This window comes from Giraffa tippelskirchi, chromosome 9 (assembly GCF_054371585.1).
Source record: "Giraffa tippelskirchi isolate mGirTip1 chromosome 9, T2T-mGirTip1v1.2.pri, whole genome shotgun sequence".
Classification (NCBI taxonomy): Eukaryota; Metazoa; Chordata; class Mammalia; order Artiodactyla; family Giraffidae; genus Giraffa; species Giraffa tippelskirchi.
In genome coordinates, this window is record NC_137283.1 from 156,597,906 (window position 1) to 156,625,897 (window position 27,992).

Genomic DNA, 27,992 nt, shown 5'->3' on the forward strand with positions numbered 1-27,992 from the left:
TCAGAAGATGCCTTGCCGTATTCAGTTTTAAAACATTTCTAGATAATGTTCTGTTCTTTTGAAGCCATGAGAAGTGGGAAGCAGAGAGTGGGAAATACGAGTTGTCATACTAAAAGCCTAGTCAGAGTTGGCAGATGACGTTCATATTCAGTCCAATTCTGACGGCAGTGTGTAGCATCACTTTGGAAGAATTCTGAGACATTGTCGAAGCGCAGGCGAGCCAAAGTTGGCCAGCAGTTTCGGAAAGATGTTGACTTACTGCTTCTAAAGGAGCATTTCCATGAATCCCAAGCTGTAACATAGTCCTTCATATTTGTTGAATGATTGACCTCTGTGCTTAACACACATATACACACATGTGAAATCAATTTTCCTTAGTCATTTAGTGTGTTTTGCTTTCATTCATTCATTCTAGGTGCCACCCACCTGGTATTGTCCAACAACTGATATTTTTGCTCAGTACAGCTTATGTGTGGATTTGGATATTTCAACATTATCCAGATTTTTTTTTTCTTAGAAATGAGCTCCAAGGAATATGCATGACTTCAGTGAATTTACAGAAGGCCTGGCATGTCCTAGATCTTTAGGCCATGGTAGATTTGGATTTCTTGAAGTCAGCCAGCCCGAGCACCTCCTGTAGCTCAACCTTAATCAAGTCTCTAGTGGCTTGAGATGGTTTGTGTCAAAGTCCTGGCACAGAACTTTAGAGTAGTAATATTTTCATCAGAATCAGTTCCAAGAGGATGTAGAGTTCCACTTGTACAGTAATAGAATTTTAGAGCTGGAAGGACTTTAGATGTCATCCCATCCCTATCCCTCAGTTTTATGATGAAGGAAACCAAGACCTACAATGTTACTGCCCTTGGTTATTTAGTTACAGGAGGGGCAAAGCAGACCCCAGGGCCAGTCTCCTGGGCCTAATGCTCTTCCAGCTGCTTAGTGCTGTCTCTTTAGATTTTCTTTTTTAAAAAAAAACTCTCTTAATTTTAGTTCTCTGTCATATCCAAAGGCAGATCTACTATTAGAAGGCAAATATTCATCAGTGTCTTACTTGTGACCCAACTTTATGTGTCAAGGTCTGGACTACTTGTCTTCATTGGAGGCTCTGTTGCACCTGGAAGGAAAGCGGTGCTGTGTTGCTCCCAACGCAGACTCCCTGCGCATCACAGGAAGTTTGTTTCTGGAGCCACACACCTCATGAGACGTAGTGACAGTTTACTTGGTGGCACACAGTTGGGCTTGAATTTCTATCCTTTTCACCCTTTGATTGCCTGCCAATTATGCTTTAACATTTTGCATTTATTCTTGAGACTGGAGTGTAGCTGTTGAAGTAAGAATTCTGAGCCGTGCAAGAATAGAAACAGAAGTTGGCATTTTTACAAATGCATACATTTTCGTGATGCTGTTACAGGCCATATCTGTCATCCTTTTCTGTCCCTGAGAAATTCCCCAGTGGACTAACTGAATATCAGATGGAGGAAAACTCTCAGACTGCTTAGTTTAAAAAAAAAAAAAAAGGAGCAAAAATGAGTCAGTTTGAAAAGTCTCATTTCTCCTATCTAGAAGGAATTGTTATTCTGAATATCACAATCCTGAGTCTGGAGACCTACATTTAAATTCTTTCTTATGTCATACTGAAAGATCAGATAACTGAAATTTAAATGTTTTTGTTTTAGTAAAGTAGGAGATTAGAGATTTTAATTAATACTGTTTTTCAGTCTTAGCCACTCTTTAACAAGGTGAATAAATTTCATGAAGTCTTGGTAGCTGAATCAGTAGCAACCTAACTATTGGTGTTGACACAGCTGACTGTTCTGTGAGAATCTCAGCAGTGGTTTCTCTGCTTGGAAATGGCATGCACACATCCAGGCCGGTTGGTGTGTCCTCGTGGGCCTCCATAGGCGCTTATGCCTGTCTTATGTGCGGGTGCACACACACACGTGCACACACCTTCCAGCAACTATTCTTTAGTGAGGTGTATTTATAATTCATTTTCCCTGTTGCTGCTTGCCAGCAAGGCACTTTTTCTCTATTATTTCCTTGAAGCCATTATGACGCAGTTCTGCTGATGGGCAAGGAGCCACTGATGTAGAAACATAGTAATGGAGATAGTGCATTAATGTGTCAAAGAGAAGGGGAAGAAACGTATGTGTGTCAGGCCTCAGCTGTATTGGGCTTGAAGAACTCTGAGTGATTTGTGTTAACTAAGAGTTTAGCCCTTTGGATTTTGGCCAATTAGGTTTTAAAATAATAGCTATGATCTGAAAAGCCATGTTATTGAAAGACAAAGCAAAAAGATTTCAAAGACTTAAATAGAGTTTTAATTTTTGCAATTAAATATAAGCCTTTACTTTAACATCTAAACATTATGCTTTCATTTTTAGCTCCTTTTTTCTTTCAAAATTCAGAGTTTGAATGAATATTACTATGTTGGTATTTTAAGATTATGATTTCAAACAAATCTTTCAGTTTCAGAATTACTATGGCAGCCATAAACCACATTTATTAGTCTTAAAATTTTTAAGAAAATTAGTAAAACACAAGTTTCAGCGGTTTTAAAAGACTAGGAGAAATTGTTTTTTAAAGTTTAATGAGGGGAGGGAGGTGGGAGGGGGGTCCAGGAAGGGGAACACATGTAAACCCATGGCTGATTCATGTCAGTGTATGGCAAAAACTACTACGATATTGTAAAGTAATTAGCCCCCAACTAAAATAAATAAATTTATTTAAAAAATAAAAAAAAGTTTAATGAGATCCAAGGAATCAAAGTATGAAATGTACAGCAAACCTTTTAATAGACTAGAGTCTATGAAGTTCCTTAAATGACTGGATATTATCTAGAGAGATTTTTAAATAAACACACACACCCTCACCCCAGCCTGCGTTAAGGATTCCTACAGCTGAAGAGCCCTAATGAAAAACAGAGTGAGGAGGCAGGACAAGCCCAAGCTCAGGTGACCTGTACTTTGTACCTGGTAGACACTGGCTGAAGACAACACTTTACCAGAGCTGGGGACACTGAGTAGAATTAGGAGAGCTGCTGCTGCTGCTGCAGACCTGATACCTTAACTCAGGCTTAGGTGATCTTTTGTCTCATTTTCTACCTCTGAGTATCCTCTTAGATAACAGTACCTTCCTGATACTCTGTGATATTCCAAGCTCCCCTCCATACCTAGACCTGCTTTCTCAAAAGGTCTCCCATTCGTGTCCCAGTCTGAACCTCTTACAGGGCCTCTTACAGGGTGCCATCCTTACTGCCTAAGAGAGTTCACAGTGACATGTGTATTGGGTTGGGGCTCTTATTAACCAGATGGGTCTCCCATCACTGGAGTGCATGCCCCTCTTCACTCGTCCAGGCCACTTGTCTTCATGTCTCACCTCATGGGCCTCGTGACATCTCTGCCTCCACATACCACATACTTACACCAGACAAACAGATTAGCATATCTGGAATCAGCATTGCAGTCCACCCGTGAAAAAATCAGCAATGCAGCCCAGTCAGTCCCAGCTATTTAGAGTTGTTCAAGTGCGGCTGTTGAGCAATCACGAATGTGTCAGGTAGTACTGCTGGCCTCAGCCCCAACCTGCAGAGCTCTCAGGCTGAAACCCGGAAGTGTCAAGTGCTTCCCAGCCTGAAAGCAACAGGAAGAGTTTATAAGTGGTGAAGAAGATGTGATCCAGTCTGGGGCAGGGGAGTTGGCGCGGGTGACTGTGAGAAGATCACAGGTGGAGAAGACGCTGGATTCTCTGACTGCTCAGAGCACTTCTCAGGTGGTAGCAGTGAGGCTGTGGGAGCAACTCCCTGCTGCTGTCCTGATCTTGACCTTCATTCTTACTTTGAGCTCCATTTCTATTGCATAGATTAAAATACCCAACCATAAGGTGGTGCCATTGGTAAAGAATCTGCCTCCCAATGCAGTAGATGCAAGAGACATGGGTTCAGTCCCTGGATTGGGAAGATCTCCTGGAATATAAATGGCAGCCCACTCCAGTATTCTTGCCTGAAAAATTCCATGGGCAAGAGGAGCCTAGCAGATTACAGTCCATGGAGTCGCAAAGAGTCAGACATGACTGAGCACACATATAAGATTTTGTCCCTTGCTAACTCTTACTGGAATGGTTTTGACTGTTAAAAACCCACCAGGAAGAACTTGCTGGATCCTGCCCCTCTTGCTTCTCTGAGCAGCTGGGACAGGCATAAAGAACTATAGTTTGGCTCAGCTGTCAGGCCTTTCCTGCCACATTTTTTACCCTAATTTTGAATAGTGTTTCACCAAAACAGATTAAGTAACTGTATAGTATTGATATGTTTCCTGACACTGTAGCCCTGTACAAGTGCATTCCTCATTAGAGAATTTTAGAGTGTTGCTGTGATAAAGCATATGAAATGCAAATCTCAGGACTCAAATTGTTTATTTTTTAGCCAACATACTGGTCCACTAGAGTCTAAGAAGTCTAAGAATGGTCCACTAGAGTGTAAGAAGTCTAAGAATGGTCTATTGGGGTCTAAAAAGTCTGAATATGCATGAGATTTGTGCCCTGTTGGTTGTTCCCTCCCAAAACAGTACACAGGTCAGCTCATTTCCAGCTACTAATTGGCTCCTCATTGCCTGTCATGCTGGTTTGCTCCCTGTGTACGAGGTGCCTATACCTCCAAGGAGACCCATTCCTGTGTCAGTTCTCTCTGTTATGGCTTGTACACATGCAGGGAGTGTCTTGCTATGAGGGTGGGAACTCCTGTCACTGAAAAAGAATAGTCCCCTTTATAAGTCATTGGAGATCTTAAATGGTATTATGATCTCAAGATAAACTTTCTTAAAACAAAGGTCTTGAATATCATGCAGTTAGAACAGGACACTTTTTTCTTTCTATGGGGGACATCAGAGGCAACTCTATTTTTTCTTTCACAAGGTTCAACAGATCCCATTTTTACCAGACAAGGGAACTGTGCACCAGTTACGGCTTGTTAGAGGCTGGTCGGAAGCCACAGGTGCCAGCATCCACAAAGGTCCAGGGTCACCTCTTGCTCCAGGAAGGACAGGTTTGGGGCCCATTGCTGCCCCCTGTGGCTTTCTTCATACCCTGCATTTCAGTTCAATTCAGGTCAGTCGCTCAGTCATGTCAGACTCTTTGCGACCCCATGGACTGCAACACGCCAGGCCTCCCTGTCCATCACCAACTCCTGGAGCTTACTCAAACTCACATCCATTGAGTTGGTGATGCCATCCAACCATCTCATCCTCTGTCATCCCCTTCTTCTCCCGCCTTCAATTTTTCCCAGCATCAGGGCCTTTTCAAATGAGTTAGTTCTTCACATCAGGTAGCAAAAGTATTGGAGTTTCAGCTTCAGCATCAGTCCTTCCAATGAATATTCAGGACTGATTTCCTTTAGAATGGGCTGGTTGGATCTCCTTGCTGTCTAAGGGACTCTCGAGTCTTCTCCAACACCACAGGGCAAAAGCATCAATTCTTCGGTGTTCAGCTTTCTTTATAGTCCAACTCTCACACTTGCACTTGAGAGAAGCATTGATGTCAAAATCGCTGAATGTAGCATCTTCAAAAGAGAGACCTTTAGTCATTTTTGTATGATTGACAGTAAACATTTCATAATAACAGAACAATGGGCTGAACAAACCAAAATCAACTTTGAGATGAAGAGAACATTCTTAATTATCAATTACCAAACTTCAGGCAGCCAGAGAGTTTTTGCAATTTCTTCACACCCCGACAAGGAAGTCTCTCGCTTCAGAAGCCTGGAGCTCTATTTGTTTTCCTGGATGCTTTGCAGAACAAGGTGAAGACCAGTCAGCGGCTTTAGGAACAACTGAAACCAGTTACCTGCACTGAGGCAAAAAGGAAGTACTAAATCTCGAAATTGCACGACTGGTGGAGTGAGTGCCAGGAGCAGGACTGATAACAGGTTGGAGCCCTCTGAGAAGTCTGCATGGAGTAGTTAACAAAGAGGGAAACAAGCTTTCTGATGTGGGCTTTTAGGAAGTTCAGGATGGCATATGCGGAATCCCTCCGTGCTTGGTCGTAACAACTTCACTGAGATGCGGGGTGAAGGAGACAGGTGGAGACAAGCAGGAGGAACGCTTCAGGCACAGGCAGGCCCTGTGGGCACTGCAGTGTTACACAAGCCCATGGCAGAGACCTGCGTAGGAGAAGTTCCGCTCGGAAGAGTTATCTGCAAACATGCACTCACAAAAGACGGTTCTGGAGAACAGGCTAACAGTCATCACCCCCTCTACTGAAAGGGCCATCTTCATAGAGATGTCGAATGTTATTACATTCCTCTTTGCCCACCCTTAAAGGAAAAGAACTTATATGTATCAATTACCAAAGGGTTTGGGGGGTTATTAATTCATAGCTGGGAAATGACTAACAACTGTTGCTCTAACCAGTTTGTTGCTGGCATCATACCCATTTCAGTTGTCTCTAAGGGAACAGGCTGCCTTGGAAAGAGAAAAATTTTCACAACAAGGGAAGACCTTAGAAAACAGATCAAGAAGCCTTGTAAAGGGTGTCCCTGCCTAGGGAGGAAGGATGAATCATGAAGGCACTCACCCTTAGCTTTCCAGACTTGTGTCTCCAGCTGCCTCTTAGCCATTGCCTCAGGCGGCTCAGGGCAGCTCAGACCCCATGTGTCCAGGGCCCGGCTCCTGTCCCCTGACATCTTCCCTCACAGCAGCTGCCCTGCACCTGCCCCTCGTGCAGCCAGGAGACATCCCAGCCACCGTTTATTTCCCCCCAGTGTCTGACTCATCACCAGGTACTGCCAGATTACCTCTAAGTTAGCGCTCAGCCTCCTGTTGCTCCCTACTCAGCCAGCTCCACACACCGCCTTCTCTTACCTGGACTCTCACGAGAGCCTCACACCTGTTGCCCTGTGTTCACTCCTCCTGCCTCAGGTGTGCCCTCAGAGGACCGTGCCTTTGAAATTCACATCCTTTTCTGCCATTTCTCCCACTTAAAACCCCTAACTTCTGTCAGCTGCTCTTAGGGTACAGGCAAAACCTCACAGAACCGAAGCCTCGTGTGACCTGGCCCTTCCCTCCTCCTCATCTGTCTTTTCTTCTCTCCTCTCCTGTCCTCCCGTCACCTGATAAAGTCCCATTCTATCCCTCAGATCTCACCTGAGGAGCAGCTCGGCCCAGTATCCCTTCCTCAGGGAACGTGCCCTGACCTCCTCAGGTGGGCCTGTCGATGCCTAAGGCGCTCCTCCTGCCTTCCCCGCCTTTCACCTTCACCTCTCGGTGAAACTGTCTGCAGCCGCGTAAGCACCCCAGTGTTCACACTCCCCCGTGATCCACCCGCTGTGCTCACCGTTGGCCGCTCCCGGCTCTGGTGGCCTGACTTCCGTTTGCCTTCGTCCTGGCCCCCCGTGTACGTCTTCCTCCCTTCCCCTCCCACACCATCGTGAACACATGACTGTAACTGTCAACTATGCAGAGGGCATTTCTGATTCATTTTGTTATTGTATGAATAGCATGTCTTCCTGAGTGAAAAGGGTGCGATAGTTTTATTAAAAGTAGCATGTGGCTGTGCATCTTCCCCGGAGCCTACAGTTTTTTAAGTCATTGGCACTCGGGTTTGTTCTTTGTCTCAAGTTTAATGGTGTCAGTGCCACTTAACCTTCACGGGGTTGATTTCTAGCCAGAGCAACTGGCTTGTTGAGATTATAACATGATTTCACCCCTAGAACTGTAGTTGTGTATGTTATGACAGGTGTATTCATGGATTAGCCACACCAAAAGTGGGCTGCAGCTCACACAGCTTTTGCTTTCCTTCTGATTTTGTTGCTTTGGGGGCAGAGCTAGTGATTTTCACTCTTCAGATATTAGAGTTAGAATACAGTAAGTCCACTACATATGAACAAGTTCCATTCCAAGAGGGTGTTCATAAGTCCAGTTGGTTCAGAAATCCAACAAAGTAAGTTTGTAAGTCCAAGCTGTGGTTTCACTCATGCCTTATGTTGATGGCATACACGTTCACATCTTTGAAAGTTTGTAACTCAAAGGTTCGTATGTAGAGGACTTACTCTAATCTTGAGTCAGTGTGTCCCTCTTGGTATTGCTTTGGAAGAGCTGCTGTGTAACTTAGGTTGCAAGTCTGTTTCACCAGTGATCTAGAGACATACGTGCAAAATTTTTGTTTATAAAACAATTGAAATAGGGCATCCTGTGTGATGTTGTGTATGTAGTGGGAGCTCTCCAAGGATAAACTGCTGAAATTGGGCTTTTCAGAGTTTCAGGTTCCTGGTTCTGATAGCTTTGGGTTTTAAGTGAGAAAGTGCCCTAAATTTCAGCGTTAGTCTCATTTATTTTGTCAGTAAGCAATCTTTTCTGGCTTTATAAGTTAAACTATGTTTCTGGCTTCATAACTTAAACTATCTCCATGGTGACAGTTCATATAGAGAAAAATACCTGTGTTTGGTGGTCATGCCGTTCTCCAGTAAAGCATGCTCTTTTTGAGCGTAACTCAGGAATGATGTCTCCAGTGCTGGAACCCTTCAGAGTGGAGCCGCCCTCCATGTGTCTTTGCCACTGGGGCTTTATAAAGTGACTTCACTCATGTGGTGTCTGTTTCCAACATACTTCTGTCTGCCTCTGGTGTTTTAGTCACTAAGTCGTGTGCAACTCTTTGTGACCCCACGGACTGTAGCCCACCGGGCTCCTCCATCCATGGGATTCTCCAGGCAAGAATACTGGAGTGGGTTGCCATTCTCTTCTCCAGGGGAATCTTCGTGACCCAGGAATCGAACCCAGGTCTCCTGCATTACAGGCAGATTCTTTACCAACTGAGCTACAAAGGAAGCCCTCTGTCTCCCCCTACCCTTCTCCAAAGAGCTGTATCAGAAATCACTTCATTCTCAAAATGAACATTTTAAACGTTCCAATCTATCCCTGTTAAAAGAATAGTAGTGAATGCTAAAACAATATGACCTAAATATTCTTTTAAAACACCAGAATCATCTACAGACTTTATTTTACTTTACATTTTATTGTAGTTGACTTTAAAACAATATATTTAGAAATGTGTGGTTACTCTTTATTGGATTTCATACTTATATTTCACCTGGTAAATTCAGACAGTGGTGAGAAGCTGTGTTCTCCTTTCTGTTTTCACAGTCAGCCATTGAAAATGGTCACTTTAAAAATCTGTGTTTGCTTCTGGGTTTTTTCCCACAGAGCCAGCCCATTATTGGCAGATTTATGTGTCATGTCTGAGAAATCTCCCACGTGAATAAAAGGAGGATCTGTGAAAACCTGCTGGTGTGTGTGTAGACTGAGGAGCAGGGAGGAACGGTGCTGGATGGAAGTGCAAATGGGCAGGCTCCGTGTCTGAATTATTCTCGTTGTGATGACCTCCTTCTTGTCATGAAATGACAGATCTTAGACATCTAGGTCTAGTCCCAGCTAAAGACTGATTAAAGTTCCTTTGGTTCATTCTGCAAGTCCACACTTCTAAGTGACAGCCCCACACATCACATCTTGACACTTCCAGACTGGGGGGTCATGCCGGGCTGTACCCTGGCCCCACTAGCACAGGGCCGTGTAGTAAGTGCCTTGCGGTTTGTGGAGCCACCAACAGTCACTTTCACAGGACGCAGTCCAGTAGCCACCTCAGCAGCATAACAGCAACAAAAAGTTATTTTCAAGTGTTTATCAGCCCACCCCCCTCAGATGTTATTGGGCCTCCATTGCCACAGCCATTGTGGGTAAGGGATCTGTGGCATTGGGAGAGCGTCGTTCATGATAAAAACCATTTGAGCCCGTAGACCCGCTAGAAGGCGCAGCCTAGCAGTTCACAGACCTGAAGATCAAGGTGGGGCCCTTTGCTCTTCCATTTTGGCAGCATTTTATGTTGAAAATGTTTCCCTTGTGTGAGTTTGTATTTTCCGCTGTTTTTGTTTTGTTGCTCTTGTTTCCTTTTGAAAAAAAGGAACTGTCTGGTGACTACTTTGCGCTCCTAATTCTGTTCGGAGCACTCCAGATGTTGCAGTGTCGGAAAGAGCTGGAAATCCGTGAGCACTGCCTCTGGTCCTGGGAGCGGTCGTCAGCCCAGCCGCGTCGGCTTTCTGTCGTGAGCCCTGGAAATGCTCTTGTCGGCGGCTCCACAGTAGTTGGAGCACTCAGCCTAATCAGAGAGGCCACCATCTTCTGTTTCCTTCCAAAAAACAAATTGTCTCCATTTCCAAAATTCAACAGAGGCCATTGAAAGCTTTTTTTTTTTAGTATAAAGCCCATTTTGCTTGTTCAAAATTACCAGTAGTCTTGGCAATGGCTTCCAGAGCAGTCATGAATAGGGTTTCTTCTGTGATGATGACAGACTGGCTCTCTCCCCCACTTAGACAGGTGGCCAAGTGTGCGCTCGTGAGCACGAATGCCCTGCTCTCCTGGGAGGGCTCGTTTCCCTCTCAGCTCCTTCCTGCTTGGATACCACCCAGGAGGCCTGTAGCCCCCAGGATAAGTGCCTTCCTTAAGGTCAGTGTCCAGGGGTTGATCTGTCCACTTCCACCACCTCTCACTGTGTTCACCTCACCGAGTGAGCCCTCCAGGAACCCAGAGAAAAGCACTGCTCTGGTTTGTCCCTTCCTACAACAAAAGAGGGTGGCAGAGGATGAGATGGTTAAATGGCATCACCAACTCAATGGACATGAGTTTAAGCAAACTCCAGGAGATAGTGAAGGAAGGACAAGGAAGCCTGGGGTCCTGCAAGTCCATGGGGCCGCAAAGAATTGGACACTACTGAGCGACTGAATAACAACAGCAGCAATACAACAAAAGAGAAGTGTGGTAGACACAAGGAAGGTACACAGCAGGCTACCTTGTCCCATGGAGAGTCTGCCATGCTAGGGGGCCCTGAGAGAGGATATATAGTATACTGGTCTGCAAGTAGGCTTAGGGACTTCTCCTTCTGCCACTTACTAGCTGTGTGTCTTCAGGCAAGTTGTTTAATCTCTCTGATCCTTCTTTTGTTGCTCTGTATGTGACCATAATGCTACCTCCTTTCCTCCAGGAACTTAAAAAATTACAGGTATAAAGTACCTAGAAATCATACTGGGCATATTTGTCAGTACTTATTAAATTACTATTATTTATCATCATTATCAGTTCCTCCATGTTCATATGTAACAACTGGGCTGAGAGCTTTCCTCCTGGATCCCAGCGACAGTGGATGGTGTCACTAGTGACAGAGTCAAGAGCCCTGGCTTTTCAGTCTGGCTTTTAAAGCCAGAGGCATAGTTTCATCGAGGGCCGTTGTAACCAGCAGCTGACATCCACTGCACGGACCTTTAAATCTTGAACTTTCTGTTATTTTTAAAACCTGTTATGTGTACTTTCATCATCTTATGGTGATTAAAGATGCAGACTTGGGGGAGAAATAATAGATTAGAATTGGGTCTTTTGGTTATTTAATTTAACCATCTGCCTGGTGGATTTTATACTCTGATTCTTTTTTTCCACCTCAGTTGTAAACAAGTGTGCCTACGAACTGTGAGTTTCATACACATGTTAGTTTCACCAAATGTGAAACTGAATTTGGTGGAAGCTTGAAAAGGTGGTCGTCTATCCAAATGCCCATTCACACAATGATAAAAAATGTTTTCTATCAATTCAGTTATTTAACAAATACTTTTTAGTAGCTGTGATGTGCTTATTTGTACTTCTCAAGAGGCATACACTAGAAGAGCCAAGACATGAACCTAAATTATGTTAATATACAAAGGAAAGTGCAGAAGCTATCAAGCTATAAAAGGCACAGAGTCTGAAGAAGGCAGAGCTTCCAGGTCAGGGAATAAGGAGGGCCTTCGTAGAGGAAGTGACGCCTAAACCTAGATTTTGAAGGACAGGTGAAAGTTGGCTGAAACTTGAAAGCAGTCACTGACTTGGAAGTAGTCTCTAGAAAACACAGCCTGTTCATAAGTCAAGGATGCTCTTCATGTGGTTTATCAGCTAAGAGAGAATGATCCCAACAGGTGCTACTTGTTTTCTTGTAAAACAGTTATATAAATGCTAAATTGTCATGCTGAAAGAAAAAACCTCATAAGAGAACCTAAGATACTAAAGTTAATACCAGTAGTCTACATCGTTGATGTTTAAAACCCTAACTGTATAGGGGTATGTTCATAGCTTCTGAGCAGTGTATTTATAAGTATCTGACGACTTAGAGATGAATTGGAAACCATCAGGTTGTCTTAGACACATTCTAATGACCTGCAGTCTAATCCCTACCATCTTCAGTTATTCAGAGGGGGCTTAGGTGAGCTGAGAATTCAAGGCAGAAATAACACTCCTTCCTCCCAGAGCCACACCCACATTAGCCTTTCAGCCCTATAGAATATTCTTTCCAAGCCATCATAAGTGTTAGTTTGTGTAGAATTTCTCTGAATGGTTGGTATAATATTTAAAATAAAGAAAAAACCACTCAAACACTTGATACTTTGAATATTCAGCTAGACCAAGTTTGAACTTCTACCAAGCAGAAAGTTGAATCCACTGAAAATAGCTACACTTAAAGAATAGTATTTTTTAATGACCTATGTTAAATTCTTAAGTAATCTCTTAAAAATTTTTTTTACTGTTACGCATTAAGAACCACCAAATGACAGTTTAGTGGAGGTGGAGGGGGTTATAATCATACTTAGTTTGGAACAGATAAGCCAGGTGTCTGCATTTTTCACTTCAGTTCAGTCGCTCAGTTATGTCTGACTCTGCGACACCATAGACTGCAGCACACCAGGCCTCCCTGTACATCACCAACTCCCAGAGCTTGCTCAAACTCATGTCTATTGAGTTGGTGATGCCATCCAACCATCTCATCCTCTATGGTCCCCTTCTCCTCCTTCCTTCAATCTTTCCCAGCATCAGGGTCTTTTCCAGTGAGTCAGTTCTTCACATCAGGTGGCCGAAGTGTTGGAGCTTCAGCATCATTCCTTCCAATGAATATTCAGAACTGATTTCCTTTAGGATGGACTGGTTGGATCTCCTTGCAGTCCAAGGGATTTTCAAGAGTCTTCTCCAACACTATGGTTCAGAAGCATCAATTCTTTGGTGCTCAACTTTATTTATGGTCCAACTCCCACATCCATGCATGACTACTGGAAAAACCATAGCTTTGACTATATGGGCCTTTGTCGGCAAAGTAATGCCTCTGCTTTTTAATATGCTTTCTAGGTTGGTCATAACTTTTCTTCCAAGGAGCAAGCGTCTTTTAATTTCATGGCTGTAGTCACCATCTGCAGTGATTTTAGAGCCCAAGAAAATAAAATCTGTCACTGTTTCCATTGTTTCCCCATCTTTTGCCATGAAGTGATGGGACCAGATGCCATGATCTTCGTTTTTTTGAATGTTGAGTTTTAAGCCAGCTTTTTCATTCTCAGCATTTTTAGCCCTCCTATCAGCTTTACTCCTAAGAGTAAATGCTAGTAGCCAAAACTTTGATAAGTTTTTTTCTTAAAGTGTACTATTTACATAAGAAAAGCTTGACTACCAACAGTGGAGTCTTTGCAAGGTTTTGCAGTATTGCCGTTATCTCTCTTTCTATATCATAATTTTCCTGGGAAAATTAAACCACCGTGCTATTCAAACCTCTCCCCCTACCTTTCCCTGTCTCATTACCAGCAGTTAGAGGAATGACATTGTGTGACGGTTGTCTCCTTCAGTTCAAAGAATACCCTTTTCCTCTTTGCAGGATTTAAGAGAAGTTTGTCTTTCTCAGAGCATAAGCACAAAACTGCTGCTGCTAAGTCACCTCAGTCATGTCCAACTCTGTGCGAACCCATAGACAGCAGCCCACCAGGCTCCGCTGTCCCTGGGATTCTCCGGGCAGGAACACTGGAGTGGGTTGCCATTTCCTTCTCCAGTGCATGAAAGTGAAGTCACTCAGTCGTGTCCAACTCTTTGCGACCCCATGGACTGCAGCCTACCAGGCTCCTCCATCCATGGGATTTTCCAGGCAAGAGTACTGGAGTGGGTTGCCATTGCCTTCTCCAGGCACAAAACTAAGTCACTATAAAAATGAGTCTGCACAGCAGTGGGGAGAGGGTTGACTGGGAGCCTGTTGGGTCACTTATCTCCAGTATAAAAACTCTCCTTTGTTGCTATTCAGTCACAACATGTCATGTTTAACTCTTTGCAACCCCATGGACTCTGCAGCACGACAGGCTTCCCTGTCCTTCACTATCTCCCAGAGTTTGCTCAAACCCATGTCCATTAAGTCATTGATGCCATCCAACTGTCTCATCCTCAGTCGCTGCCTCCTCCTCCTGCCTTCAATCTTTCCCAGCATCAGGGTCTTTTCCAGTGAGTTGGCTCTTTGCCTCAGGTGACCGGAGTATTGGAGCTTCAGCTTCAGTCCTTCCAATGAATATTCAGGACTGATTTCCTTTAGGATTGACTGGTTTGATCTCCCTGCAGTCCAAGGGACTCTCAAGGGTCTTCTCCAGCACCACAATTCAATAGCATCAGTTCTTCAGCACTCAGCCTTCTTTATGGTTCAACTCTTACATCCATACATGACTACTGGAAAAACTATAGCTTTGACTATACAGACAGACCTTTGTTGGCAAAGTGATGTCTCTGCTTTTTAATACTCTGTCTAGGTTAGTCATAACTTTCCTTGCAAGGAGCAAGGGTCTTTTAATATTATGGCTGCAGTCACCGTCTGCAGTGATTCTGAAGTCCACGAAAATAAAAGCTGTCACTGCTTCCACTTTTTCAAACCCATTATAGGACCAGATGCCATGATCTTAGTTTTTTGAATGTTGAGTTTTAAGCCAGCTTTTTGCCTCTCCTCTTTCACCCTCATCAAGAGGCTCTTTAGTTCCTCTTTACTTTCTGCATTAGAGTGATATCGTCTGCATATCTGAGGTTGTTGATATTTCTCCTGGCAATCTTGAAGTTCTATAAAAAGAAGTGTAAGTCTGATGTTTACTGTGTAATTTTAATATAGGAAAATTGATGTGTTTTTAATAGTACCTAATTGCACAGTGTTAAAGGGAGTTTTGGAATTTCTTTCTCCAGTATTCATTATGTCAGAAAATTTAGGTCAAAGAAAAAAGTTTTTGAACAGCATTTTCACACTGCCCATCTGCTTTTTTGTTTCTTGACTTTTGGTTTTTGATGCAAGGGTTTTCAGTCATGTTAATGAAGAGTAAAATCTTTTTAAATGTTAGAAATTAATTTTGCTTGCTTTTGTAATTCCTGTTCTTATTTCAAGTTCCCCCTTTCCTGTTCATATTCCTATCTATAAATTATAACCTGGAATACCTGACATGATTATTTGTGGAACTTACATTATTTGGAATTTTTACATAGTGCATTAAATAATTACTTAGCAGTAGAGTTCAGCCTTTTGCTTCAGGAAATAAATTATTTTAAGGGAAGAAGAAGAATAACGGCCCCACCCCTTACATAATGACTGCCACAGTGAGAAATGACTGCCGGGTAAACTGCGGTTCCTGTGCGTGGTCAGTATACGGATGCATGTGCTTTCTCTTCATGTAGGCAAGGCGGCTTTCCCGGCATGAATCAGAGTGGACTCATGGCTTCCAGCTCACCCTACAGCCAGCCCATGAACAACAGCTCTGGGCTAATGAACACCCAGGCGCCCCCCTACAGCATGACGCCCAATATGGTGAACAGCTCAACAGGTAACCTTGGCAGCTCCCTGCTTCCGAGGGCTGCCCCCCCCCCTCTTCTCCTCTTTGGTTTGCACCACTGAGAGTGTAGAAGCAACCTGAGCAGTCAGATCATTTGGTGAAAATGGGGGAAATACTACTTCTCTTGATTACTTGCTCCATCTATTAAGTCTTAGGGACATTACATTTTATGTAAATTATTTTATTCATTCTGTGTTTGTATGATACGTGGACGTATTTCAAGTGTCGTTGGAGATTGCTTGCAAAGCATTTACATACACTAAGCTCTATCTTTGGGCATTATTGGAAGATCCCACCACAGTCTCTCGTCTCCGTTTGCTGGTGATGGAGATAAGCATTAAAATTCATATCTCAAAGGAAATGATTGAAGGGTAGGACAAGGTGGTATTTGAAAGAGGGTTTTGTTTTTGGTTTTTTTTTTTGCATTTAGGGAAGCTCACCTTTAAATGTATATATGAAAATAGTTGTTTTTAAAGTGCTATTTATAGACTCTGTTGAGAAATCATGCATTTTTTAACAATTTGTTTTAAATTTTTCATGATACTTAATTTTTTCAGAATACTCCATGATCTCAATAATTGCATTCTTAGCGAATCTCATCTGATTAGTGGACTAAGAGTGTTCTGGCAGTTTGTGGAAGTAACAGGAATGTCTAAAACTGTGCACATGTTCCACATTCTTAGACCCCTCAGGTCCTGAACCACCTCCTTAAAATCCACCTAAGTATCTAGAGATGATGAGCACTGCTCTTTAAATGAGAAAACGCTGACGTATTTCACCTGACCTGTTAACTTTTTCTGACACCTACGTTTTGGGTAGGATTCCCTCCTGTAGTTAATCTGGAGCTTTGCATAGCCAGCTGTGTGTCCTGCAGTGCTTTATGATGTGTTAGGAAAACCTCGTGGAGTCAGAGGCTGGGCTCCCACTTGTTAACCTCTTTTCATTTCCTCTGCCTTCCGCCACCTTTCTGACCTCTCTATCTTTGAAAGGCCGCCCCAGGAGCTGTTGTCTCTTGATCAGGAAGGACAGACAGCTAGAGACTGGGCTTGCATCCCACTGAGTGTCTAGCGTTGTTAGTTTCTAGGGCCTAATTTAATAGTGCCATTCCTGATCACTTCTCCTTACAAGTTTATGGAAGAGAAAAAAATGGAAACTATTGGTGAAAATGAAGCTTTTCAAATAAATAAATAAAATAGCCCTTCCTCATGTTAAGCAGTCATTCATCCGGCGAGGTGGATGTTTTTACATTTAAGATGAAAGGTGAAAAGCTTGAACTGTTAGCTAGAAGCTTTCCCTTTCCTTCCCAGCACCAACCGAGGTAATGGTGTATTTGGGTTATGACATTGTGTGTTTTGTCTGGCTTGCTGAAATAAAATTACTTTAGGGCATTGAAACTGCACAATAAATTTTCCCCACTATTAGCAGCACTCATTTTTCCCTTTTTTTCCTTTGGACCTAGAGCCACAAAAATAACCAACAACAAATAGATGCCCTGCCTAAGAAAATTTATGTATTCCTGAGTGGTAACCAATTTAATGGAGATTCACAGAGAGGATTTCTTTTTATTATTATTATTATTCAGATAATTCAGCTATTTGTTATTTCGTACAGAGGAAATGTTCAATGAAAGGCCATTTATCCTCATGGTCTTTTGTATGGGCCAGTAGTATATTTTTTATTGCATTGTGCATTTTGAAATATTGAATTTTTAATAATTTAAGCATTTATCAAATTTTCCTCTACCCATTTATATGATTTGATTTCGGCTTTATTAAGTCAAGTGCTACCTGATAGAAAGTAATCATCCAGCATATCCAAGGAATATTGATGATATAGCATTTACTGTGTGTCTATTGATGGATACAGGTGAATCTGCTTAACTGCCTTACAGTCTCTGAGGGACATGGGAATGACAGAGGAGCCCACAATTACAGTGCAGCTCCTGACAGGAGTTGTGGTCTGAAGGTGTACGCTTGACTTGTCTAGATTTGTGCTTGTCTAGACTTGTCCATGGGGTCGCCAAGAGTCGGACACGACTGAGCGACTGAACTGAGAGGTGGGCCAGAAATGGCTTGGATCATCACCACCTCAGTCTTCTGGTTTGGGCCAATGGAGATAAGTTACCAGTAATAACAGCAAAACATTTTCTCCAACCATGGACACTTTTGGATAAAGTACTGATAATACAAATGATGGCCAGTGGTGTTTTAGGAACCTCGGTTAGCAGCTCATGCAACCAGCATTCCAGCATGTTCTTTGCTGAGTTCTGACAGTTGTGCTGTAGACAGTGTGCTAGGCCAAAAAACAAGTTCTCCTGTGTAGTGACAAATTGTTACAAGCATCAGTGAGCAAGTGATTATTTAAATAGAGTCAGTGTGACTGTGAATGTGGCAGTTCTCTCCTTCCATCAGATGTGGGGAGAAGTGGGATGATGAGCAGTGGGCTTGCTTCCCTCTAGAGAAGCTGTTTTAAAATATATATTTGGACTAAAAGATTAGAATTATGTATTACTATGGGAAAAACTGCAAATCGAGTTTAACCTTGTTAAATATACCCTTATATAATACTGGTGCTGTTAGTTACATTGTACTTATTCGTGTTTCATTTTATAATATCATTAGTCATGTAATTATCTACATGTAAACCATCACCTTAAAGAAGATATCTAAATTCTAGAAAATATATCTACCATCTGTGATTCTGAGTTCACCTCAGCAGAAGTCACTGCACAAAGTCTCAGAGCATTTCCATCCTAATAACCTAGGAGAGTAAATGAGCAGCCTTGTGGCACTGTGGCCGGGCACCGCCCCCTTGGAGGCAGGTCAGCATAGGGAAGTTTCAGGGGATTATTTCAAAGCTCTGCTGACCCAGCCATAGAGAAGTGTTTCTCCTGAGCTTTTCTCATACCCTTTGTATGTGTTAACTGTATTCTCTATATATTTGCTACATATAAAAATAGTGAATATCTGCAAGTGTATGCACTTGGATAGACCCTTTTGTGTTTTCAAAAACAAGAAGTTAAACATTTTACAGAGTATTTTATTTGCCATGAAAAGAAAAAGAACTGTTAGTGTATTTCTGGTCCTGTTTTACCATCTTCTGGGAATAATTTTGTAGCTGTGAAGGGAGACTAAGTCAAGGAAGCTGGAAGGGTAGGAATGAATGTTTAAGTTCACTTTTACTCACACCATATGTTTTTTATGTTCTTGTTGAATATATTAAATCCAGGGTGGGATAGCTGCCTTAGGACCTTGACCCACACTTACTTTAAGAGCTCATTCTTCTCTTAAATTTCAATGGTAAAGCCAGAAGCTAGTACTTGAGATGTATATGCAGTACCCACACAGCTCTCTCTACAGTCACAGGTTCTTTACTACCCCTTTTCATGTCTGAACTTTGCATATGGGATTACTGATGTCAGTAGGAGAAACAGTGCTTTGATTTAACACATCCTTATAATACTGGGGGTCTTTCTGTTCTGGAAAAGGAGAAAAAAAATAGTGCCCTGGGAGACATATGGCTGTTTGCAATGATTCACTGAGAATTCTGGTAAGAAGTCAAAAATAAACTTTTTAACAAAAAGAACAATAAAAGCCACAGTAGGGAAAGACCTTATGATCCATTTGGTAAAATAAAACACAGGAGACGCAGGTTTGATCCCCAGGCCAGGAAAGATCCCCTGGATGAGGAAATGGCAACCCAGTCCAGTATTATTGCCTGAAAATTCCATGGACAGAGGAGTCGTAAAGAGTCAGACACAATTGAGTACATGACACTCACTCAAGGCAGGAGTACAAAGTAAAACTGTTGCTCTATATTTTGTACTTATGTTTCTCTCAAAATAATTTTTTAAAAATACTTACGTTTGCATACCCTGAATGCCCATTTTAAAATATATAATAGAAAATGAAGAAATTTGGGGAATTTCAAACCCATATACATGCTTATATATTCATCTCAGTGTGATTTTTAAATCACTCTAAATTGTCATTAATTATCATAATTCAATATTGGCCTAATGCTCTATGTTAAAAAAAAATTACTTTTGTGTACATTAACACATTTAATGCATGAAGAAGGAACTACTAAGAAATTACTAAATCCTATTTTTGAAAAGTCATATTCAGGTGTAATTTATTATTAATACTGACAAACTATTATAACCTTAGAAGGAGCAGGACTTAACAGAAACCCCATGCCCGTGGATTTGCCACTTTTCCCTGGAATTGTGTGATTATCATTCCTTTGAGCCCACTCTGGGAATAGCTAGCCAAGGACATGTGGACTTTGGTAAAGAAGCCCTGCTTTCCACATTTGCCCTGCTTTTTTTTCCTCTTCTCTTCTCCTTAAAAGGGGGTTTCTTCATGTAAAGATGTTCCCAATTTCCTATCCTGGTAGACCCAAGAGGTAAAGCTGCAGGAAAGCCATCCGCTACTTTGCACAAGGCTGTCTTGGTGTAATATCTCAGCTGCTTTTTTGAGGTTTCACACATTCACAAAAATAACCACATTTTTAGCTGATCCCAATAGATTTTTCTCTGCAGCTGCATCACTTGAAAAAGCTTTTTGTTTCAGTTCTTAAAGTCTAAGTATTGAAAGTAATTTGAAAAAAAGAAAGAAAAACATCCCAATTATGATTTGTGTGTGTGGTGATGACTTCAAGGGCTGACTGGGCTGCAAATGGGCTTTGAAAAACAAGCCAATGTGCCCATGGAAAATACAGGCATTTCAGAGTGCATCATTGAGTGTGCTGATGTAAACTCACGGGCACGTGGCCGGGTAGGCTTTTTTGGCAGGACCTCCGATCTCAACCTGCAGTGATGCTAACGATATTAGCAAATTAACACCACCAAGCTTGCCAGCTAATTCGCCAGAGCCCTGCTCACTCTCTCACTGCTGTAATTAAAACTAATTATTTTCTAAAACATAGTAATACATGAATATGTGCAATAATCATTTTGTAGTGGGCAATCTGTGGAGCCTTTTTTTTTTTTTTTAAGCTTTTTTTCTTTTTTTGGCACATTATGCTGCATGTGCATGGCAGTGGTTGAGCCAGCACTTTGATTCGCAGAATGTGAAGTGGGTCCTGTTCATAAAACCTCGAGTTTTATTTTCTTTTGAAATGGGAATGTTTTCTGGTTTTCACTCATTTATAAGGCTTGTAATTCTCTCCCCTCTCACTTTCTCCTTCCACCTCTCCTCACCCTGCCTCTTCACACAGCTGGGTGGTGTGGCACTCACAGCCCAGTGCCGTGCAGATGGTTTGCACAGTGGGGTTCTATAGAAATTCAGCAGTTATGCCCTGGATAGCTACACTGATTCCCTACTCTAGCCTTGTTCTTCCTTTAAAAAGAAAGCTAAACCCGTATTTTTAACTTGAAAATGTCTACTAGTATTGCAGGTAAATCAGTTGACCTTTGGGAACCTTTCATCCTGTAGCCTAAATGAACCTGACTGAATTTCTGAGCCGGGAGCTAGAAGAAGAGTCTTACCTGGGATCACAGGGTTGACTTGAGCTGGTGTGGGTGTCTAACCTGGGCTTTTGAGCTGCAGCTGAGGACTGATCTGTGTACATCCTGCCCTAGAATGAAAGGAAACCAGCCCCATTGCAAAGTAATTAGAAATCCTCTCCTTCACAAATGATTTTTGATGATTGCTTTTGAAATCATCTGTTACAGCCATCTTCCATCCTTGTAGCCTAGGCCATATGTAATAGATGTGACTTTTGAGTGAAATAATATTAAGTGGTAAGTGATTTTACAAACTATGGATTGTGTGAATTTAGGAAGTTAAGAAAGCAGTTAAGTCTTCCACTCAACCAGTGAAAATACACACACCCAGCTTTTGCTTCCAACACCTAATTAGCAATTTGGTCGTTGAGCATATTTCTATTTGCACCTCCATGATTAAAACCATAATAATTTTGAAAACATAATATTGATAATAGTTGACTTTCGGTGGATTAGGTCTGGAGTTAAATGATTGCTTTTCTCCCCCTCAAGATAAAAAAGGATTGCAAGAATCCCTTGCTACTTAGATTGCAGAAATTAGCATTGTCTGAGTTACAGTTTCTTTCTCCTTTTTTTCTTTCCTTCCTGGGAGGGAAATTCAGGTGCCCCATCACTCGGTAGCTTGTGTTAGTGAGCACAGCCTGACAAGTCACACGTATAATCCTAAACTCTCTCTCCTGTTTTCGATTAGCATCTATGGGTCTTGCAGATATGATGTCTCCTAATGAATCCAAACTGCCCCTGCCTCTCAAAGCTGATGGTAAAGAAGAAGGCAGTGCACAGCCGGAGGGCAAGTCGAAGGTACTCCTCTCTCCTCTGCACGTGGTGTGGGGCCTGCTCGCTGAAGCTGCCGTGTGCTCTCCTTTTTTTCATTTGGTTTCTTCTCTTCTGCATGCCTCCATCTTGTGTAACACGTTTGCAGTCTTCTTTCCCCACCCCCTTCATGGTGTGGATCTGAAAGTTACTAGTTCTTATGGCATTTAACTCGTGGGCATGGGAGGGGGAGGAGGGGCAGGACCCACTCAGAGAAGTGCCTCGGGGGTGGGGAGAAGGAAGGGATCTTGCCTGGTTTTGATACTTGCAGCCATTTTCTCTGCCTTCAGTTTATAGCTTCCTGTTTTGGCCGCCTCAGCAACAACAGCATACTTAATATTTTGCTTTCCTGCCTTATTTGATAAATAAGGTGAACAGCTTTTTTTTTTTTTCCTTTCTTTCTTTCATAAGGGGTAACCCATGCTTAGCATTCCATGTAAGCTTGAATAAGCATGGTGGCTTAGTGGTCTTATCCAGCATCCAGCAAACTTACCAAGTTATACTAATTAAGAATGTTGTTTTAATACCTTTATATGTGTGTGGTTTTGTGTGTTTGTTTGTACATGTCTTTATATATATATCTATTATATATAAAAATTAGTCTGTTAAACTGGATGTGCTTTTTGTTATTTTAAATAAAGTTTGCCCTACTTTTGTCATTTTTTTTTTTTTTTTATTCCTCTACCACAGGATAGCTACAGCTCTCAGGGTATTTCTCAGCCCCCAACCCCCGGCAACCTGCCAGTCCCTTCCCCAATGTCCCCCAGCTCTGCTAGCATCTCCTCCTTTCATGGAGATGAAAGTGATAGCATTAGCAGCCCAGGCTGGCCAAAGACTCCATCAAGCCCTGTAAGTGGCTCTGGTTTTTTGTTTTTTGGTTTTTTCTTTGTTTTGTTTTTTTGGTTTTTGGGGGTTTTTTTGGTAATTAATTCTACTTTAATGCTTGCTTATTAATTTGTTTTATAAGAATTTTTCTTCATAATTTATCCATGAAAGGATTTTCTTCATAATTATACTAGTAACAAAATGAGTAAAGTTTGTATGCATCATAACGTAAGTTAATTGCTGGTAATGAAACCACTGATATAAAGAAGCGTCTATAAGAAGCATGTGATTGTGCTACTGGGCCCAAACTCCTTCACACAGTGACTTTGTTTAAATGTCTAATCCATTGTGCGCTTCTGGAAGATCTTTAAAATGAATTAACTGTCCATTTACATGGTAACTAATAGCAGCCATGGAGTAAATGATAAGTTTGGCCTTTGAACTAAATCTTTCATGGGCTATTGTGTCTAAAACATCTTATGTCAAAACTACCTATATCTTGAAAATATAAATACTACACTCTGGGCACAGTTCAGCATGTTATAGCCCTACTTTGTTTCAATCTAGCTGTCAGAAAATAACAGAAAATTTGTAGAAATGTTAGCATATGGGAATATTTGGAATGCTACTCATAGATTAATGTGTGCCTACATTAGAATCATTTGAGATGGAAAAATTACATCCTGTGCAAGCATGCTGAGAATCTTAAAATTGTTGATTTTATATGATATTTTTAAAAAATGGAAATGTATATATAAGGGAATTTTTTTTTGCCTTAATATTCTTCTGTCTGTAGAACTAGGCTTTTATTTTCCTACTAAAGAAATTAATTCTGTGCCATTAAAGAAGAAGAAGAATGGCGCTGTAGTAACCTTTATTTTACATTCATATAGGGAATCAAAAGCTCTTTAAAAAAAACTGAACATGCAATTACTTGCCAAGAAGGCTTAATTAATACGCTAATTTTTGTAAGACAATGTATTGAAGAGCACAGCTCAGGAAAAGCAAGTTGGAGCGAAGAAGACTCTAACTGCAGAATCTGGCAATCTAGTCAAAACCCCACAAGGAGGCTGCTATTAATTATCCATTCACTGGTTTAAACAGATAGAGCTGAAGGTTTGAAGATTTGGTAGTTCCAGTAAATGTTTGTAAAATTCATGTGGAGCTCTACTATAACCAGCATTTTCCTTTTCAGAGGAAGAAAGGGCAATATTCACTGTTACCTCCTCTCTAGATATGTGTTTCGCTTTTTCAACAACCAAGATGAAATGAAAAAATGCTTCTAGTATGGGTTATGCAGAACTAATGAAAGAGGGAGTGCAGCTCCTTAATTCTGATATCTTTGTGTTATTTGCTTTGAGTCTCAGAAGGCAGCCAACATGGGGTGGGGGGTTGTCCCATAATCTACTCTGGTTTTTCTTTTCATTAAAGAAAAAGCATTTTGAATCAGTGATATTCTCAAGTCAACAAATAGAACCCCAGGTATAACTTTTCAAAAACATTTCTTTATTGGCTCAGAGGGGAAATTTTCCGAGGTTGAGAATATCTTTAAAACCTTAAGATACAATGGACAGGAATTTAGCATTAAGTCTGCTGTTGGGAAGAGGGGAGAAATTCAGAGGAAGAGGAAGGGATTTCAAGTAGGGTAGGGAACTGATGTTAGAAAATAAGAGATGACCAATAAAACATGAGTGGAGAAAAAAAAAATTTTTCTTAAAGACTTCTAATAGACCCATACTATATGTTTGAAATTTCTATCTTGCTGATTTCTGGATAATAAAGAATGATTGAGATATTTATTATATTTAAGTTATTGTCATGTTATCTGTATCCAGTAAGTCCTGTAGGAAACTATTATCAAAACCCTTCCTTCTACTTAAATATGAGGAAAAAAAAAAACTGAATTATTGATTTCATTTTCTAACTATAACATAATCATACTTAAAATCACATATTACTGTCCTCTTTTTTTCTAAATAGTTCTACATACATTATTGCTCCCTGTAAATAACCACTTTTTACTTAAAAATTTACGATCATACTTCTGGCTCCAGTCATAGAAAAAGAGAACAAGAGAGGATGTGATTTGAGGTAGTGGAAGGTGTTAGGTATTGCTTTGTATTGAGAAAACAACTCCACCCTCAAATGAAATGCTCATTCAAGAAGGGAACGAAAGGAGATGGTTATGAAGGACCTCAGATTATCTCTGCTGTCAAATCACTGCAGATACATGTTGAAGAGTATTTAACTTCTGTTTCTGGGATACAACTTTAAATTGTACTTAAAATTGCCCCTCACAGTGTTCCTAATAAAGCTTGTCTAATAACAGACCTGAAATAGACTAAATAACAAAGATGTTCTATGCTTTGACAGTATGCCTTGGACCGACAGTTTTGTTACAAAACATTCTACAATAAAAATAAACATTTGCACATACACATGCATATACACATATTACCAGGCATATGGTAAAGACTGCTGAAATGTAAATCTGCCTCAAAGATTTGAGGAAAAGTCTACTTATAGACTTAATTAAGTTCTATGCAAGGAAAACTTTTGTGGCACCATAATAATGTCTTGCTGTAATTTTTCAGTAATCTTCGTTTCTTTTTCTTGCCTCCATGACAGTGTTTCATGCAGTAAGATACAGTTTTTATAGTATCAAAGCAAAATGAGGTGTTCTAGTGGCCTGGAAAAGTTAACTATCTTCCTGCAGGGCTAGGTTTTTTTGGGGGGTTTTTTGCCCATTGTTGATGAGTAGAATGTAAATGACATTTATCCAAAGGTCACATCAAAACTAATGTCTGACAACAAAAAAAGTGCATGTTGAGCCTAATCAGTGATAAAGTGTATAGTCTTTACTTCCTAGGGCTTTTGTTTTTCTTAATGTCATTTTTCTCTGTTTGGATGCCCAGGTACTAACTTTGGGAATGGGTTGGTGTGTCACCCTGGAGACTGGGAATGGAGATGTTACTTGTCCACCAATCCCTTCTCAGCTTTCAGTCTTATTAGACTGTGTCCACGTTCACTTAGCACCTCGTTTACTGAAAGCCTGTTTATAGACTGTTTTAATCAGCCGTTAATTCTTACTTGGATGGTGCCAGACTTTTCAGACCTTTCTCATTCATTTGAGTATTCACTCATAGAATAAATCCCTTCTGAGTACCTTCAGTGTGCTATCACTGTCAGTGATTCAAAATCAACACAGGTCCTGCCCTGTGAAACTTAAGGTCTGGTCAGAAGAGTGGAGGGCAGACAGCTGATCCCACGCAGGACACACACCTCGATGCCCTGTGAGGCCAGGTGCCACTAAGGACGAATAAAACTTGCGATCATTCAGACCAGGGAGCTGGCCTCAGGGGAGGCCTCTTCTAGGACCTAACACATAACTGAGGCCTGACCACTTTCTTTTCATATAGATGCCTTTTCCTACATTATGGCACCATAAAGTGCATTTTTAAAGATCTAAAAACTATGAAAAATAAAACTATTAAAAGCGATTATCTTCATTAAGGTTTTCTCATTTTATGAGAACAAATTGAGATATTAAAAGTTAATTAAACTTAAGTTCATTTAACAAAGAATGGTAAGAAAAGTTAAACTATGGATAGTCAAACTAAGTGAAATCATTCCTTTAGACCCATTTCAGTTTATGAGAATGCAGTCCTTTCATAAATAGGAACAAACACTACACAGTCTCATTGCTTGGGTCATGACGAACTGTTCTCCTGGAGCCCTTCCACATTTTGGGTTTAGAGAGGACCAGGCCAGAAATAGCAGTTGGTTTTTATATTCAGGATGTTGGTGGAGCACTTAGAGTAATTGTAAATTGAAATGATTGATTTTATATCTCTTATTTTTAAATTGAATCTCAAATTTTTACGTCTCAATTTTTCACAGATGAGATACAAGGGGGAGGTTCATGGTGGTGGTGGTTTGTTGTTATGTTAATTGATTTTAGGTGATAGTGCTTTTTTCCTCTGATTCTTATTTCAGATTTTTATTTTTTTAAAAGATTGGGTCCATTTTTTCAATGTGCCTCCCAATAAAGATAAAAACATTTTCAGCACTAGGATTTAGAAACCTCCTGTTAATAACTACCTCATTAATGATGACAAAGCTTCTGAAATGTTCCCAGGATGAGAATGTGGTATAAGATGTGTTAGAACAGTTTCTTTCCCTAGTCAGATACTCCTTGGATATGGAATATGTTCCATATTCTGGTATATACATGAATTTATAAGACATATATAGGAATATGTATATACATTTTAAGTTCTTATCTAAAGTAACTGTTAAGTGACTTGCTCTTTGGCTTCATCAATTTAAATTCTCAAAGGTCACAGTTTTTTTTCAATCCTGCCACTCTACATTTTTTATTTACATCAGCAGTATCACCCATTTTTATATGTTTTATGTAAAGATTTTGTGTTTCAATAATTCTAAAGCTGAAGGCTTAAAATTTTAGCAAAAATAGCTTGGGAAATTACATGTTAATTGGAAGGACTTCTGCCACCCATCAGCTTGATTAGTTTCATTCTCAAGCATCCTTTCTCAGGCCCTAGTTTATTGGGAATCACTTTGCCAAACAAGATATCATCCAACCTTAATGACAGTTATGTTATTGAACTCACCATCCACATTTCAGGTCACATGTTTAAAATTATGTTGAGCTAAATATAACGAAAAAGTTAAAAAAACTTTATCTAACATAATAGCTATACATTGCAAATGATAACCTAGTAAATAAACATGACTAAACGAAATATATTATTATTCCAAGGAAATATTTATTTGAGAATTTACAAGTGATTTTGCACAAGAATCCCAGAGTGGCAGATATTACAAGTACACAAATATTGTTACAAGTACAGAGACATAAAAGAAAGGGAGAATATACAGCTGGGCTGTTCAGGGCAAAAAGTATTACCTTCCCAGATCACATATCCAGAGGGTGAGCTTCAGGTGTGCAGAAACAGCCACTTCTGACATTTTAGTATCAAATATATAATTAGAAGAATGAAAGATCAAGAATTAGAACATCAGTATAAACCAAATGGGTGTGTAAAAGTAAACATTCATAAATATGCTGGGAGTATGAAATAGCACATGAATTTGTGGTGAACACATGGTTGCTTAAGAAATATATTAAAATAATTATCTAAATAGTCCCTTACC

The 27,992-nt window shown here is 40.8% G+C and overlaps 1 protein-coding gene across 16 annotated transcripts in view; it reads left to right on the forward strand.

Moving 5' to 3' along the window:
- ARID1B (AT-rich interaction domain 1B) overlaps positions 1-27,992 on the forward strand; it is a 418,737-nt gene that overhangs the window by 361,762 nt on the left and 28,983 nt on the right. For 9 of the 16 annotated variants that reach the window (XM_081529735.1, XM_081529728.1, XM_081529730.1 and 6 more), the window contains 3 exons: positions 15,513-15,658; positions 21,868-21,977; positions 22,680-22,838. In XM_081529735.1, the coding sequence (XP_081385861.1) occupies positions 15,513-15,658; positions 21,868-21,977; positions 22,680-22,838 (415 nt within the window). The remainder of the gene's footprint in view (positions 1-15,512; positions 15,659-21,867; positions 21,978-22,679; positions 22,839-27,992) is intronic. The other 7 variants (XM_081529733.1, XM_081529734.1, XM_081529743.1 and 4 more) reach the window with 2 other exon arrangements.